General features: G+C 43.2%; 1 protein-coding gene across 1 annotated transcript; it reads right to left on the bottom strand.

The window, feature by feature from the left end:
* Positions 1-5,254: 5,254 nt before the first annotated feature.
* On the bottom strand, positions 5,255-7,913 carry LOC140613281 (mammaglobin-B-like). The gene is made up of 3 exons (XM_072791836.1): positions 7,769-7,913; positions 7,218-7,405; positions 5,255-5,464 (listed from the first exon to the last, which is right to left on the bottom strand). The coding sequence occupies exons 1-3, from the start codon at positions 7,821-7,823 to the stop codon at positions 5,426-5,428; spliced, it is 282 nt and encodes a 93-aa protein (XP_072647937.1). The 5' UTR covers positions 7,824-7,913; the 3' UTR covers positions 5,255-5,425.
* Between the last annotated feature and the right edge of the window lie 8,772 nt (positions 7,914-16,685).

The raw sequence follows: 16,685 nt of genomic DNA, 5'->3' as shown, positions 1-16,685 counted from the left end.
ACGATTTTAAAAACATATGATGAGCAGCTATACACCAATAAATTAGGCAATCTAGAAGAAAAGGACGCATTTCTGGAAAACCACAAACTACCAAAAGTGGAACAGGAAGAAACAGAAAACCTGAACAGGCCGATAACCAGGGAGGAAAATGAAGCAGTCATCAAAAACCTCCCAAGACACAAAAGTCCAGGGCCAGATGGCTTCCCAGGGGAATTCTATCAAACGTTTAAAGAAGAAACAATACCTATCTACCTAAGCTGTTCCAAAGGATAGAAAGGGATGGATACTTCCAAATTCTTTCTACGAGGTCAGCATTACCTTAATTCCAAAACAAGACCAAAAGGGAGAATTATAGACCAATATCCCTGATGAACACACATGCAAAAATTCTCAACAAGATACTAGCCAATAGGATCCAACAATACATTAAGAAGACTATTCACCATGACCAAGTGGGATTTATCCCCGGGATGCAAGGCTGGTTCAACACTCGTGAAGCAATCAAAGTGACAGGTCATAGCAGCAAGAGAAAAAACAAGAACCATATGATCCTCTGAATAGATGCAGAGAAAGCATTTGACAAAATACAGCATCCATTGCTGATCAAAACTCTTCAGAGTGTAGGGATACAGGGAACATTCCTCAGCATCTTAAAAGCCATCTACGGAAAGCCCACAGCAAATATCATTCTCAATATGGAAACACTGGGAGCCTTTCCCCTAAGATCAGGAACAAGACAGGGGTGTCCACTCTCACCACTGCTATTCAACATAGTACTGGAAGTCCTAGCCTCAGCAATCAGACAACAAAAAAACATTAAAGGCATTCGAATTGGCAAAGAAGAAGTCAAACTCTCCCTCTTCGCCAACGACATGATACTGTACATAGAAAACCTAAAAGACTCCACCCCAAGATTTCTAGAACTCATACAGCAATTCGGCAGTGTGGCAGGATACAAAATCAATGCCCAGAAGTCAGTGGCATTTCTATACACCAACGAAGAGACTGAAGAAAGAGAAATTAAGGAGTCAATCCCATTTACACTTGCACTCAAAAGCATAAGATACCTCGGAATAAACCTAATCAAAGAGGTAAAGGATCTATACCCTAAAAACTATAGAACACTTCTGAAAGTAATTGAGGAAGACACAAAGAGATGGAAACATTTTCCATGCTCATGGATTGGAAGATTTAATATGGTGAAAATGTCAATGCTACCCAGGGCAATTTACACATTTAACGCAATCCCTATCGAAATACCATGGACTATCCTCAGAGAGTTGGAACAAATCATCTTAAGATTTGTGTGGAATCAGAAAAGACCCTGAATAGACAGAGGAATATTGATAAAGAAAACCAGAGCCGGGGCATCACAATGCCAGATTTCAGGTTGTACTACAAAGCTGTGGTCATCAAGACAGTGTGGTACTGGCACAAAAACAGACAAATAGATCAATGGAACAGAATAGAGAATCCAGAAATGGGCCCTCAGGTCTATGGTCAACTAATATTGGACAAAGCAGGAATGATTATCCACTGGAAAAACGACAGTCTCTTCAATACATGGTGCTGGGAAAATTGGACATCCACATGCAGAAGAATGAAACTAGACCACTCTCATTCACCATACACAAAGATAAACTCAAAATGATGAAAGATCTAAATGTGAGACAGGATTCCATCAAAATCCTGGAGGAGAACATAGGTAACACCCTTTTTGAACTTGGCCACAGCAACTTCTTGCAAGATACATCCATGAAGGCAAGTGAAACAAAGCACAAATGAACTATTGGGACTTCATCAAGATAAGAAGCTTCTGCACAGCCAAAGAAACAGTCAACAAAACTAAAAGACAACCTACAGAATGGGAGAAGATATTGGCAAATGACGTATCAAATAATGGGCTAGTATCTAAGATCTATAAAGAACTTATTAAACTCAACAGCAAAGGAACAAACAATCCAATCATGAAATGGGCAAAAACATGAACAGAAATCCTACAGAGGAAGACATAGACATGGCCAACAAGCACATGAGCAAATGCTCCGCATCACTGGCCATCAGGGAAATACAAATCAAACCCACAATGAGATACCACCTCACCCCATGAGAATGGGGAAAATTAACAAGACAGGAAACCTCAAATGTTGGAGAGGATGTGGAGAAAGGGGAACCCTCTTGCATTGTTGGTGGGAATGTGAACTGGTGCAGCCACTCTGGAAAACTGTGTGGAGGTTCCTCAAAGAGTTAAAAATAGACCTGCCCTATGACCCAGCAATTGCGCTGTTGTGGATTTACCCCAAAGAGACAGAAGCAGTGAATCGCCGGGACACCTGCACCCCGATGTTTCTAGCAGCAATGTCCACAGTAGCCAGACTGTGGAAGGAGCCTCGGTGTCCATCGAAAGATGAATGGATCAAGAAGATGTGGTTTATGTATACAATGGAATGTTACTCATCCATTAGAAATATCAAATACCCACCAATTGCTTCGATGTGGTGGGACCTGGAGGGTATGATGTTGAGTGAAATATGTCAATCGGAAAAGGACAAACATTATATGGTCTCATTCATTTGGGGAATATAAAAATTAGTGAAGGGGAATAAAGGGAAAGGAGAGAAAATGAGTGAAAATATCAGTGAGGGTGACAGAACATGAGAGACACCTAACTCTGGGAAATGAACCAGGGGTATTGGAAGGGGGAGGTGGGCAGGGAGTTGGGGTGACTGGGTCTGGGCACTGAGGGGGGCATTTGGCAGGATGAGCACTGGGTGTTATGCTCTATGTTGGCCAATTGAACTCCAATAAAAAATAATAATTAAAAACAAAGTCACAGAAAAGGATGGAACTAAGGTGTATTATGCTTAGCGAAATAAGTCCATCAGAGAAAGACAATTTCCATATGATTTCACCATATGTGGAATTTAAGAAACAAAACAGATGAACATAGAGGAAGAGAAGGAAAAATGAAATAAGATAAAAACAGAAAGGGAGGCAAGCCATAAGAGACTCTTAACTACAGAGAACAAAGTGAGGGCTGCTGGAGGGGAGGGAGGCGGGTAGAGAATGGGCTAAGTGGGTGGTGGGCATTAAGGAGGGCATTTGTGATGAGCACTGGGTATTATATGAAGGGATGAATTCCTAAGTTCTAATCCTGACAGCAATACCACACGCTAAATTAACCATTTTGAAATCTTGGTTGGAAACAAAAACCAAAAAGCACTCCTACAAGGGTACAGAATGACGCAGTCCTAGGTGCAGGAGAAGAACACCCCTATACCTTTATTCATAGGCACTTTTGCTGATGTGCCACTATATTTACTTTATTATACAATCTCCTTTTATTTCCAGTTCTAGAGACAGTAGTGTCCTTCCAAATGATCCGTCTTTGCACGTCCTTCATCTTCCCTTTTTACTGCTCCCATCCTGCAATACCCTCTATTACCAATTCTTGCATGAAATTTGCTCTGTTTAACATGTAGACACCTTCATCAGATGGACCGGGCTCATCTCAACAGATATGAAGTTCTGCATGGCTCTGTGTCCTCTCCATTTCCTGCAGCTGAATCTCTTCCTGTTCCTCTCCTGTTATGGTCCAAGAGGGAGAGAGGGTGGATTGAGATCCCCGTATGTGAGAGGCAGATAAAGATGGTTCCCCCCCCAGTCGCCAGTGAGGGTGCACCCAGAACACTCAGAACTGAGTATGGTCCATGCGTTCTTAATAAATAAATGGTTTGGTGTGTGTGTGTATGTGTATGTGTACCCCACATACAACGTACCCCACACTGGTGTGTATGTGTACCCCACATACAACGTACCCCACACTGGTACGTTGTGTGTGTGTGTAATAGCGGGGATCTCTTAAAATGTGGGTTCTGGGCAAGGGTCCTTTTGCCCAAGTCTAATAGCACTACAGGCCCTGAGGTGTTTGGGAGAAAAAAGAAAGGTGAGACTCATTATGACTTTTCTGAGTCTTATTTATTTTGGGCCAGTTTCCATGAAAAGCACAATAAATATGATATCTTACAACTGCATTAGAATAAAGAAGAATATACCCCACACTGGTACGTTGGTATATATTCATTATTACTTCAGTCAGTTTTGGTTAATATATTTTTTAAGGATTTTATTTATTTCTTCATGAGAGACACAGAGAGAGGGAGAGGGGGGCAGAGACACAGCAGAGGGAGAAGCATTCTCCTGGCAGGGAGCCTGATCCAGGACTCCATCCCCTGACCCTGGGATCGCGACCTGAGCCAAAGCAGACGCTCAGCCGCTGAGCCACCCAGGTGTCCATTGGTTATGTTTTCAAGGAGAGTATAGCATTCATGTGGAATCCTGAGTATCATGTGTCTAATTCTCTGGATGGGTTATGCCTGGAGAAGGTCAGCCCTGGTGGAAACTGAGAAACAGTCCTGAGGAAAAGTCAAGGGGCTTCTGGGGTGACAGGATAGCCTGTGAAGGAAGAGAGGTTCTGTGAGTTGTGAGCAGAGGGGTGGCATTAAACTATCCCTGGTGACCGGAATGAGGGGACAGGGAAAAGCAAGGGTAGCTATGGTTCAGTATAAAAACTGCTGGCTTTGCCTCATTCCTAAAGAACACACATATTTCCCTCAACCTACGTGCCTTTGTAGGGCATCATGGTGAAGAGACTGGGCCACATTGCCACTTGAGGGGACGGGAGTCGGGCACTCACACTATTTCAAAGGGCCCTGCCCAACCTCAGGAATGAGGGCACATCAGATTTTAAAGATATTTCAAAAAGCAAAATGAATGCCACATTAATTAAAGTTTAACATCAAGACAGGAGTCACTACTGCTTTGTATGAGTCTCGTCTCTCCCTGGCTCTGGTCCTGGCCCCGCACTCTTGGGTCCGGGGCAGAGAGTGGAGAGGGGCCCCGCCGCAGGAGCTTGGCTCGCAGCACAGGCAAAGATTGCGGTGGCCCAGGAACTGCCAGCCTCACAAACACCAGAACCTAAGTCTTGAGGACTTCCCAGATAGTCCGAGGGAAATGGGGGTCAGGAGGGTGGAAGAGCACATTGACGGAGAGAGGACCATGTTGGGCTACACATGGGGCGGAACAAAGTGCTTTTCAGACTCCCCACTCCTTCACGCAGGTGTTCTCCAATGAGAAACTATGCGTGCGTGTGTGTGTGTGTGTGTGTGTGTGCGCGCACACGGGCACATGCACCGGTGATAGAAGAGCCTCTCTAAAGCCTCCAGTTTGATCAGATAACATAAGAAAAACGAACTTCCATTTGCAGATACTTTATTGAAATGAAAATGTACTCAAGGTTTCAACACTTATCTTGCAGTTGATAGATCAAAAGACAAAAAGGAGAAGAATGTTGTGGTTTGTATTAATCAGCAGTCGGCGTCCAACCATTCTCTGCAGTCCTCAGAGCCCCAGGTCACGTGGAAGGTTAAAACAGAGCACACCAATAACTATTATATATTTTGTTCTAGAAAATAAAAGCAGAGACATCGCTCAGATTTTCAGCTCTCTGTGACAAAGGAAAATCTTGAAAGACAAACATGTCTTCTCCTTGGCTTCCTGGGTTTGTCCACATACATCTGGTATCCAAGAAAGTCGGTGTTTGAATTAAGATCTTATTCTAAGGGTCAGGAGACTTTATTGATGCCAGAGTGGTGCTAGGGTTTTCCCCGTCAGAGATCTGGGGATAATTTTTCCCCCACGTTTCCTGTTCCACGAAATATCATATCCCGTAAATATGCTGTGTGTATGATCAGTTTTCACAAAGAATTTTTAAGTCTCAGCTCAAAGATAAAGAGATGTGAAGTTTTTGAGCTCTGGTGTGGCCTTACATGTTAGAAATATTAAAAACAGTGTTGAAACCAAAACCATTATTTTTGAGACCTACAAAATTTTTGAGATATGCCCTCCAAGTCATCAGTCCAATCCAGATTTCTAAGAAAAAATTCCGTTATCCTTGCCTGTAGCGTTTTTTTTTTCCCAGTCTTTAAAATGTTTAGTTCGGTAAGTACACATAACATAAAACTGACCATTTTCATCATTTTAAGGATACAGTTCAACAGTGTTGAGTATATTCACGTTGTGATGCAGCCATTCTCCAGAACATTTTTATCTTGCTATGGTGAAACTCTATACCCACAGAACAATCCTCATTTCCCATACCACCCAATCTCTAGAGAGCATGATTATACCTTCTGTTTCTAGGAAATTGGCTACTCTAGAAAACGGCTCTGAATGAACTCACGCAGCATTTGTCTTTCATCATAGAGTCCTCAAGGTTCATCCATGTTGTGCATTGTGTCAGCCCCCTTGTTAGTGAAGGTCACTTCCAACTGTTCCTTTAGCAATATTTCTAAATCGTCTACCCTGGAATGTTTTCAGTGGCATTTAAGGTAGGGAATAAGATGGAGAGAACAAAACCACTACTGATTGTTGTCTTACACTTTCCATCCCTCACAACAGGTCCATACCCATAATTTCTACTTGTCATTCACGGGCTCTTTAATTCATGGTCAAGGAATCCAGTCATTTATACAAACACATTGTGATTGCTTGCAAGTGCTTTCAATTCTTTTAGTAGGATGTACAGAATCTTCTTCAAATGTGTTCTTCTGGAATCTACTCAGAAATTCTTTTTTAAAAAAGATTTTTAAAAACTTATTTATGATATAAAGAGAGAGATAGAGGCAGAGACACAGGCAGAGGGAGAAGCAGGGTCCATGCCGGTAACCCGACGTGGGACTTGATCCCGGGACTCCAGGATCACGCCCTGGGCTGAAGGCAGGCGCTAAACCGCTGAGCCACCCAGGGATCCCCTACTCAAAAATTCTTATGAACATTTTCCTCTTTGTTTCTATGAAGAAGGGGATTGTTTTTGCTGATCACTGCTACAAGTAGGGACTTCTTGAGAATCAAATGTCTTTTACTGTGATAGAAAATGTTGTGTGTGTGTGTGTGTGTGTGTGTGTGTGTGTGTTGTGTTCTCTCTTTGGCCTTTTTCATTTATCATTTTCTAAAGATTCACACGGTGAAGAGGCAAATCAGCACTGGGACCTTGGCTGGCTTTCTGGATTCAAAATATTCACATGCACCCACAATTAATTTCACTGAAATAAAATAAAGCCTGTGTAACACTTGCTATGGAATAATGAGTGACAAGCCTAGAGCCTGCTCATCCCTGTCCACTGGTTTGAAAGCACATCAGGAGAAACCATAGTTACCATCATCAATGCAAAATTGCTCAGAGTTTCATCCGACTGCTGGAGAAAACATTGCTTCAGCTCTGCTATGGCTTCTTTAGTTTCAAGACCATATGTGAAAGGTTGAAGGAAGTTTTGGTATTCATCTATGCTCACTTGAGAATCGATTGCTTTGTTAATCGCTTCTTCTAAGAGTAAGCATCCAGAACCTGAAAGAAAACATGCAAAAGTGGTCTCAGTTATGTAGGGATGAAGCCTTTTCGGGAGTCTCTAAGATGGTGGTCATCTGCTTACATTCCAGTGGACACATACATTCAGGAAGATTAGGGTGAATGGTCTTGAGTTCTCGATTCTAGCATAGAATTTCCTTTACCCGCGAACATGTGTGCCCCCTCCTCCCCGATCCCTCTCACATTCCCTCATAGTCCAGAGAAGCTAGACACTAGTAACCATGAAGTAGGAAGACACCAGAGAAATGAGATCTCTACACTGGAGTTTGGGGAACAGAAGATCTTCCAGAAAGCACTGACAGATCTTCAGGCCAAAGCCTGTCCTCCCCATCCAGAACTCACCTGCAAGGCAGTAAAGAGGGAGGGCAACCAGCACGAGGACTCTCAGCAGCTTCATGGTTGAAGTCAGCTCTTGCTGGCTCGTCTGACAGGGACGAAGGAACTCACGTTGGATGGGAGGACCTAGGAGTCCTCCCTTTATTCTCCTGGTCACCACCTTAATCCCTCCCATAAATGAGGGAATGAGTCACACCATGAACCTGGCTTCGGACCAGGAAATGGCAGCAAGAATCATCTGCAACCCAGCTAGTCTGCTCTGTGTTTGTAGAAACCAAGGAGACAGAGCTTGGAACTCCATAATGATACATGACTTTAGATGAAATTAATGCAGACGTGCTTGCTACCTAGTCATATTACAGCCAACCGAGCCTGTGTTGTCACCCAGTTGTTTTATTATTAGTGTGGTCTTCATACCCTCCTCGCTCCCCTCCTACTTCTTTTTTTTAATAATAAATTTATTTTTTATTGGTGTTCAATTTGCCAACATACAGAATAACACCCAGTGCTCATCCTGTCAAGTGCCCCCCTCAGTGCCCGTCACCCATTCACCCCCCCCACTTTCCTCCCCTTCCACTACCCGTAGTTCATTTCCCAGAGTTAGGAGTCTTCATGTTCTGTCTCCCTTTCTGATATTTCCTACCCATTTCTTCTCCCTTCCCTTCTATTCCCTTTCACTATTATTTATATTCCCCAAATGAATGAGAACATATAACGTTTGTCCTTCTCCGATTGACTTATTTCACTCAGCATAATACCCTCCAATTCCATCCACGTTGAAGCAAATGGTGGGTATTTGTCATTTCTTTCTTTCTTTCTTTTTTTTTGTATTTGTCATTTCTAATGGCTGAGTAATATGCCATTGTATACATAAACCACATCTCCTTTATCCATTCATCTTTCGATGGACACCGAGGCTCCTTCCACAGTTTGGCTATTGTGGACATTGCTGTTATAAACATCGGGGTGCAAATAGAAAACATGAGCAGGCCAATAACCAGGGAGGAAATTGAAGCAGTCATCAAAAACCTGCCAAGACACAAAAGTCCAGGGCCAGATGGCTTCCCTGGGCAATTCTATCAAACGTTTATTTTTATTTATTTTTTTTAATTTATTTATTTATGATAGTCACACAGAGAGAGAGAGAGAGAGAGGCAGAGACACAGGCAGAGGGAGAAGCAGGCTCCATGCACCAGGAGCCCGACGTGGGATTCGATCCTGGGTCTCCAGGATCACACCCTGGGCCAAAGGCAGGCGCCAAACCGGTGCGCCACCCAGGGATCCCTCTATCAAACGTATAAAGAAGAAACCATACCTATCCTACTAAAGCTGCTTGGAAAGATACAAAGAGATGGAGTACTTCCAAATTTGTTCTAAGAGGCCAGCATCACCTTAATTCCAAAACCAGACAAAGACCCCACCAAAAAGGAGAATTATAGACCAATATCCCTGATGAACATGGATGCAAAAATTCTCAACCAGATAGTAGCCAATAGGATACAACAGTACATTAAGAAAATTATTCACCATGACCAAGTAGGATTTATTCCTGGGACACAAGGCTGGTTCAACACTCGTAGAACAATCAATGTGATTCATCGTATCAGCAAGAGTTAAACCAAGAACCATATGATCCTCTGAATAGATGCAGAGAAAGCATTTGACAAAATACAGCATCCATTCCTGATCAAAACTCTTCAGAGTGCAGGGATAGAGGAAACATTCCTCAACATCTTAAAAGCCATCTACGAAAAACCCACAGCAAATATCATTCTCAATGGGGAAGCACTGCGAGCCTTTCCCCTAAGATCAGGAACAAGACAGGGATGTCCACTCTCACCACTGCTATTCAACATAGTACTGCAAGTCCTAGCCTCAGCAATCAGACAACAAAAAGACATTAAAGGCATTCGAATTGGCAAAGAAGAAGTCAAACTCTCCCTCTTTGCCGATGACATGATACTCTACCTAGAAAACCCAAAACACTCCACCCCAAGATTGCTAGAACTCATATAGCAATTTGGCAGCGTGGCAGGATACAAAACCAATGCCTAGAAGTCAGTGGCATTTCTATACACTAACAAGGAGACTAAAGAAAGAGAAATTAAGGAGTCAATCCCATTTACAATTGCACTCAAAAACATAAGATACTTAGGAATAAACCTAGCCAAAGAGGTAAAGGATCTATACCCTAAAAACTACAGAACACTTTTGAAAGAAATTGAGGAAGACACAAAGAGATGGAAAAATATTCCATGCTCATGGATTGGCAGAATTAATATTGTGAAAATGTCAATGTTACCCTCCTCCTTCTTCAAGGTCCATAAAGCTTCCCATCCCGTTTCTGCTCCTGCGGGCTTACCAACCTCTGGGCTCAATGCAATACCACAAACATCCTGTGGAGGTCAGACTTCCCTCCCCCTCAGTCACTTTAGTAAGGACTTGTCATTTGGGAACTACTAGGTCTCATTTTTGGTGAAAGCCTCTTTTGACAAGAATATCTCACTTAATTAAATCGATTTCATAAATTCAGACTATTACAAATCTATAAATATTTTTTAGCTCTTGAGGATTTTTCCGCTACAGATTCAAAGGATGATGTGCAGCAGTAGAGCAAGAGGTTGGTTGCTCAGCAGAGGCAGTGCTGAGTGGTGGGCCGGTGAAGAGTGTGGTCAAGCAGATATGGATTTAAACCTTGGATGGAACACCTAATCACGAAGTGTCCTTGGGCAAGTGAAACTGCTGGTCGTTTCATTTCAAGCTTCCCTTTCCTCATTTCTGAAATGAGCAGGAATAATATCAGGCCTGATTTTGCAAGTTGACAGACATTCTGTAAAGAGCTTATCTAGGGCTTCAAAAAGGTAATCACGAATAAATCGAAGGTTCATCCATCCTTTCATCCGTCCGTCCATCCATCCATGCATCCATGCATCCATCCATCCACGACAGACTGACAAAAGGTAACCATGGGCTTTCCCCATCACGGGGGCCTGTGCTCTGTGGCCCAGATTCAGTGGTTCAGCCAGGACTTGGCCCTGTGGAGCTTACATCTACGAGAGAAGCAACAAACAAGCCCATAAGTGAATGAGACACAGAAAGTGATGGCTGTACAGAACAACACTGAGGGGCAGTGTCCAGGACAGAGGTCCAGTCTGGCTACGGGAAGGGGGACTTTAAGCCTGGATGAGTGGACAATGAGATCAAGAGGAAGATCTGGGAAAGAGTGTTCTAGGAAGAGAGAACAGCACACACAGAGGCTCTGGAGCACTTGGTATTTGGCAAGATAAGGAAAGCAAACACAGTGTGTCTCGTGGTGTCAAGAGAGACACAGGACGGCCTCATACTGTAGAAATAGAAAAACCACATCAGTTGAAGCGGGGACAGCCTGAGGGCAATAGGAACATGAGAAAGAAAGTTGGCTCAAGGTAACACAAAGAAAGGGAAATTGATGAGAGAGCCAGAGAGATGAGTTAATTACTCGTGAATACAGTATTTGTGTTTGGATTATTTGAATATTGGATTATTTCCTCCCATTATTCAGCTGGAGCCTAAGTTGCCAAGAACAATGCTAATTTAGGGAGAGGCTAGAAATAGGAAGGAAGGTTGATGTTCCTATGTGCGTACGTTCCCCGGGTTGATCATTGCTGCCAATATCCATTCCAAAGTCAAATGAAGGTCTTCAGTGATGAAAGGAGAGACTTCTTGGCTAAGTCTTAATGGGCAGTCACCCTGGGTGATTTGGACTTGCTGTGTTACCTGCTGGGACACAGTTCCCTGTGTCAGAACACAAATAAAATAAAGCAAAATAAAAAAGAAATAAAGCAAAACAAAACACAAGAAAATAATACCTCACATCATGTACATGGTGTCCACAATAAAGAGTATATTTTTTTTCCCTCACGTTTTCTCCACTGAAGATGATGATCATTCCCGCTGAACGAACACAGTGAACTCAGCTCACAAAGGACTCATTGGCAAGCCAGTGTCGACCAGGAGAAATAGAAGAAACCAAAAGTTTAGATTGCATGTGCAGCTAGCCTGATGTTCCTCCTCCCAAAAGGAGCTTTAAGTCAGGTTCCCAACGATGTTAAGAAACTAGGGGAATGGAGGCCTCAGTTTCCGTGTTGGTAGAACATTACTGTTCCCCTATCATTGCAAACCATGATGTACAGGTGAGTTTGTACAGGTACATATTTTACCCTGAATACCCTGTGTCATGGGAGAGAGACAAAGTATTCGGCAAGAGGGAGTTATATTTGGCCTGTCCTCAGTCCTACGCAAGACCTGAGATCTACTCACACTGATATTATGGCCATTTGAGGCCTTGCCATACTGCCTATAAGTAAAAACCGTCAGTGAGCGCCATCTTTTCTCAGTGATTCATGCGTTGGTACAAAAGCCTATGAAGGAGTTCTTTTGAAATTTAGATGATTTTTAAGTGCTTTTAAATTGTAAGTTACTAATATGGATCAACTTTGCAGTATTGAGGGACAAGATATCCCACATGTTTTTTCACTCATTGTTTAAAGCCAGTTCTGCCCTCACCTGCAGAGCTGTTGGGACATTAACCTCAGGCATGTTCTATCAAAGTGAACCTCTTCCTCATTAAGATCTTGCCAAAGTCTAGGTCTTGGGGACAGAGGGACTTACCCAGGCCAGCAAGCTTAGGAGAGACTCTGGCTTTGAAGACATCTTGAAGGCAGTGAGATGGTTGTTCACAGTATCTAGAGTGTTCCTAGACCAGGCTCTCTAGTTGCCATGGGCCAAGCCTGCTGTGGAGATTTCACAGCTGCGTCCCCTTGTACCCTGGGATTGTCATAAGTCCTCGGTACAGTGTTGGCACATAGCCGGCACTGTGTGCGTGTCACCTGCTAGTGAATAATATTATAAAACTGAGAAGGTCTTATGCTAAACCCAGAAGGACTACTGGACCATCAGAGACCACTGGAAATTTGCTTCAACATTATATTCTGTGAAAAATCTAGAGAAGGCCATGTTCACACCTGAGGTAAAAGTCCCATGTTTGAATATGAGGCACTGAATTTGGATCCATGCTTACTTGATATTGCTCTGACTTCTTTTTGCAAGAGATTTAATTTACATAGAAACTCTCTGTCGAACATATTCTACATACTGTTGGCTTTTTAATCTTTTCAAAGCTCCCAAGCAATGAGTGTTTACCTGTTTTCTAAATTCAATAAAACACAATTGCCAAACAAGAATAATGCACTCACTGGACCCACAGCACTGAAGCAAACCTCCTTTAATTTGATGCAAAAAAAAAAAAAAGAAAGAAAGAAAACTCAAAGCATAGGATGATGATCGTATCTCTTATTCCAAAGTAAGTAGTCTAGAGTGTGAAAGTGGTCACAAAATGGATGGCAGGCCAGGAGAGCAGCACAAAGCAGGATTCTCCTGAGAAAACTGCGATATGTGGGCACCCCCCCTTAGTTGGGAACCTCCTCTGCAACTTTCCAGGTATAATCTGAAGGCACCCCCGTCCACAGAGGGTAGGGAGAGACTGAAGAAGAGGCAGGCCACTCTGGGTTGGTATGTGGCAGGTTTAACGAGCAAGTAAAGTTACATTAGAGCGTTGCCCTGGGTAGCCACGGAGGAGTAGATTTCTAAACCCACCTGCCAGAATCAGAAGGTTCCCAGAGGAGCCTTAAGTGAGTTTGATCACATACCCAATTCAAGTGGTCTCAACACCACATCACTATCTCAAGACATTGTCTTGGGACAGCTTCTGGGAGTGGAGCACTACATTCCAAGGACAGGGGTGGTGGGTGAGGAGCCTCCCATTGCCTGGGTCCAGCTCATGGTTCACCTGGAGGTCACGTCCTCTTCCCCAACACCTGCCCGTAAGGTGAGCATATCATTTCTCTCAAGTGCAGAAAATGGCACAAAAGAAGTCAAGCGGGTGGATCAATAGCCCACCCTTGTGGGTGGCAGCCAGGGCAAGGAGCCTGGTGTTCTGGCTGAGAAACAGCTCTCAACACTATTGACCTCCTTAGATGACCCCTATGGACTTCCACCTTATGGCTCAAATGGATTCTCGTGATCTGGATTCACACTGCCCTATGTGAACTCCAGGGTGATCACTATGGAGGCCCCTGAGTGTTCTGCTGAGGCTTTTGCTCCCTGTGGATTCCATATGCCCGGGCCTTGCCTCAATCGCACTGAGGTGAAACTCCTTATCCTTTCCCAGTGGCACATGACACACAGCCCTCTTCTCGTGCCTTTTCCTGACCAGAGAATCCATGGATGTCCCTTTCAAGACACTGGGTGCAGCTCTCTCCTGACATCTCCAGGATCCAGATCCCATGGTCCTTCCTCCCTGTTATGCTCCTACAAGGTAGTGCCTGTAGTGCGTGTGTATCTCTGGTCTTTGTGTTGATGACAGGGATACAGTGGGTTTTTAATTAATTGCTGTGAAACTGCTCTTCAGGACAGATTTTGTATTTGTCCAGAGATTTCACTGATTATATTACACACTTTATTATTGGGTCTATTAGTAAGAGAAACACATCTAAATTTGAATCTTTCGTGAGGTCAAGGATGAAAACCAAACTGGAAGCAGTCCCCAGCCTGTCATTATGGTGCTAACACCACCTTGTTTATGTTCCTGGATGAAGACTTTGGTGTCAGAATAGGGAGAGGGCTGGTGAGGACAGGAGGAAGTGGGAGCCTGTGCCATGCGTGGACAGGCCACCTCAGTCTCCTTGTTCCACAGAAATGACCATGACCTTGGGCCAATGTAACTTTGATCTAATCTATCCTGGATCCATCTGATGACTTGGGGCTGCAAGTCGGATTTGGAAGCCAAGCCAGGATCAAGGTCATCTCCAGTGAATTCTCCTTGGCTCATTCACCAAAACCCTGAACTTTACACAACGTGTGACATTGCCAAGAAATATGTGTTTAGGTATTTAATCCCCATTGACATGTGACATTTCATATGGGTCATTAGATATCTACACCATTATCTTCTGTGTTGAGTTAGTAATTTTCCCTCCAGTTCATGCCCAGCTTTTCTTGCTACCCGTAGGCAGCACAGTTGTGAACCTCACAGGGGGTTCACAGGGGACATTTCGAAGGCTAATTGGGAGAACTGATATAATAAAGTATTTGCACTGTGAGAACAGTGATTTTCTACTAAAGTTCATGACTCTCTCCTTCCACCCATACCTGCGGGGACTCGTCAATGATGGAGATGTTTTGGGTGTCCTCACAGAATGGTTGGTATGCTAACGGTATCAAGTGGATAGAGACCAGGGCTGCTCCTAAACAGTCTGCCATGCTCATGATATTTCCTCAAAAAGGACTTATTCTTTGTCAAATGTCAATAAAGCCTTGGTTGAGAACCCCACTGCTGGAGAAATAAGTAAATACATTGGCCCTTGTGGCAAAAGATCGGTACTTCCAGGTAGCCTCCCACTAAGTGGACAGTGTGAGTGGAGCCCCACTCGCTGTGCAGATAGATGTTGGCAAGATGTGGGCATCTGAGTCATTTGGTGCACAGAGCTCATCTTGTTCTCGCTCACGGAGGGCCGTGGCCTCTCCATTGTGTCATCCCCATCCTCTTTGTCCTTCAAAATCCAATTCAGTCATCTCCTCCTCCCGTAGTTTTACTTCAGAGAGAATGTCCAGCTCATACGGCTTTGTTCTTGGTTGAATGTCTTTTGGCTTTTGAATTCCGGGGTAGAATCTCATTCTCAGGGGTATATTGATGTTTTTTTTATGTCTCTTATGTCCTGTCATTTGACATGATAATTAATTCCTTAAGGAAAATCATTACTTCTTCCAATAAATACATAGGTTGCTCCTAAGTTTGGTGCAGTATAGATTCCAAGTTGTCCTGAGATACTTTGCCACCTCCTAACATAATTTTGGCCAAATGTTTCCCTGACCATTTGTTCTTGCCCCTTTTCTTCTATCTAGTCCTTCCTTTTCGTTTCTAACAACTTCTTGTACTTTTCAAAAATTTTCATTTCATTTTATTTTTGTTAAGTTTCTTTATTTTTAGTAATCTCCGTACCCCCACTCAGGGCTCGACTTCTGGATCTCGAGATCTAGTGTCGCAAATACTCTTGTGACTAAGACAGCCAGGCACCCCTTAAATTTTTCATTTTACTTTTTTATTTATTTATATTTTTTTTTAAACTTATTTATGATGGTCACAGAGAGAGAGAGAGAGAGAGGCAGAGACACAGGCAGAGGGAGAAGCAGGCTCCATGCACCGGGAGCCCGATGTGGGATTTGATCCTGGGTCTCCAGGATCGCGCCATGGGCCAAAGGCAGGCGCTAAACCGCTGCGCCACCCAGGGATCCCAAATTTTTCATTTTAAAATAGTGATATAGATGCATTGCTGAAAAAGGAAATATTAAAAACTGTTTCCAATGAGAAGCACTGAAGCTGTGTCAATTCTTACTCCACCGAATTGCTTCATAGTATTCTACTGCTTCTTTCGCTGTGTCTCCTGGTTTTGTTGTGATCTCAATATTGTTTAAAACTGTTCTCCACTGATTCATTCATAAAAACCTGCGTTATATCCTGCATTGACTGGATTCCATCATCTTATTGTTCCTCCTCTATCACTTTTTTTTTTTTTTTTGGTAAAGCCCATCATCCCAAACCTTCTGAGGATGAGTTCACTGGAGGTAAAGCTTTTGAAGATTTGCACTACCAAAATCCCCATCTATCTTCATGCTTAAGTGATAGTCGACTTCATATAGAATTCTATTCATATGTAACTAGATGTTGAAGCCTCTGAATTTTTAATCGAACTTTCGTGTCTTTTAGTCTTGTGTTGACTCAATTTTTACTCCCCATCTTGGTTATGACCTAGTGTTTCCTTCTGAAAGAAACACCTTTCTTCTGAGCGATGTTCAAAAGAATCACAGCAATGTGTTTTGGTGTGAG

This window comes from Canis lupus, chromosome 21 (assembly GCF_048164855.1).
Source record: "Canis lupus baileyi chromosome 21, mCanLup2.hap1, whole genome shotgun sequence".
Lineage (NCBI taxonomy): Eukaryota > Metazoa > Chordata > Mammalia > Carnivora > Canidae > Canis > Canis lupus.
This window is presented reverse-complemented; position numbering and strand designations above follow the sequence as displayed.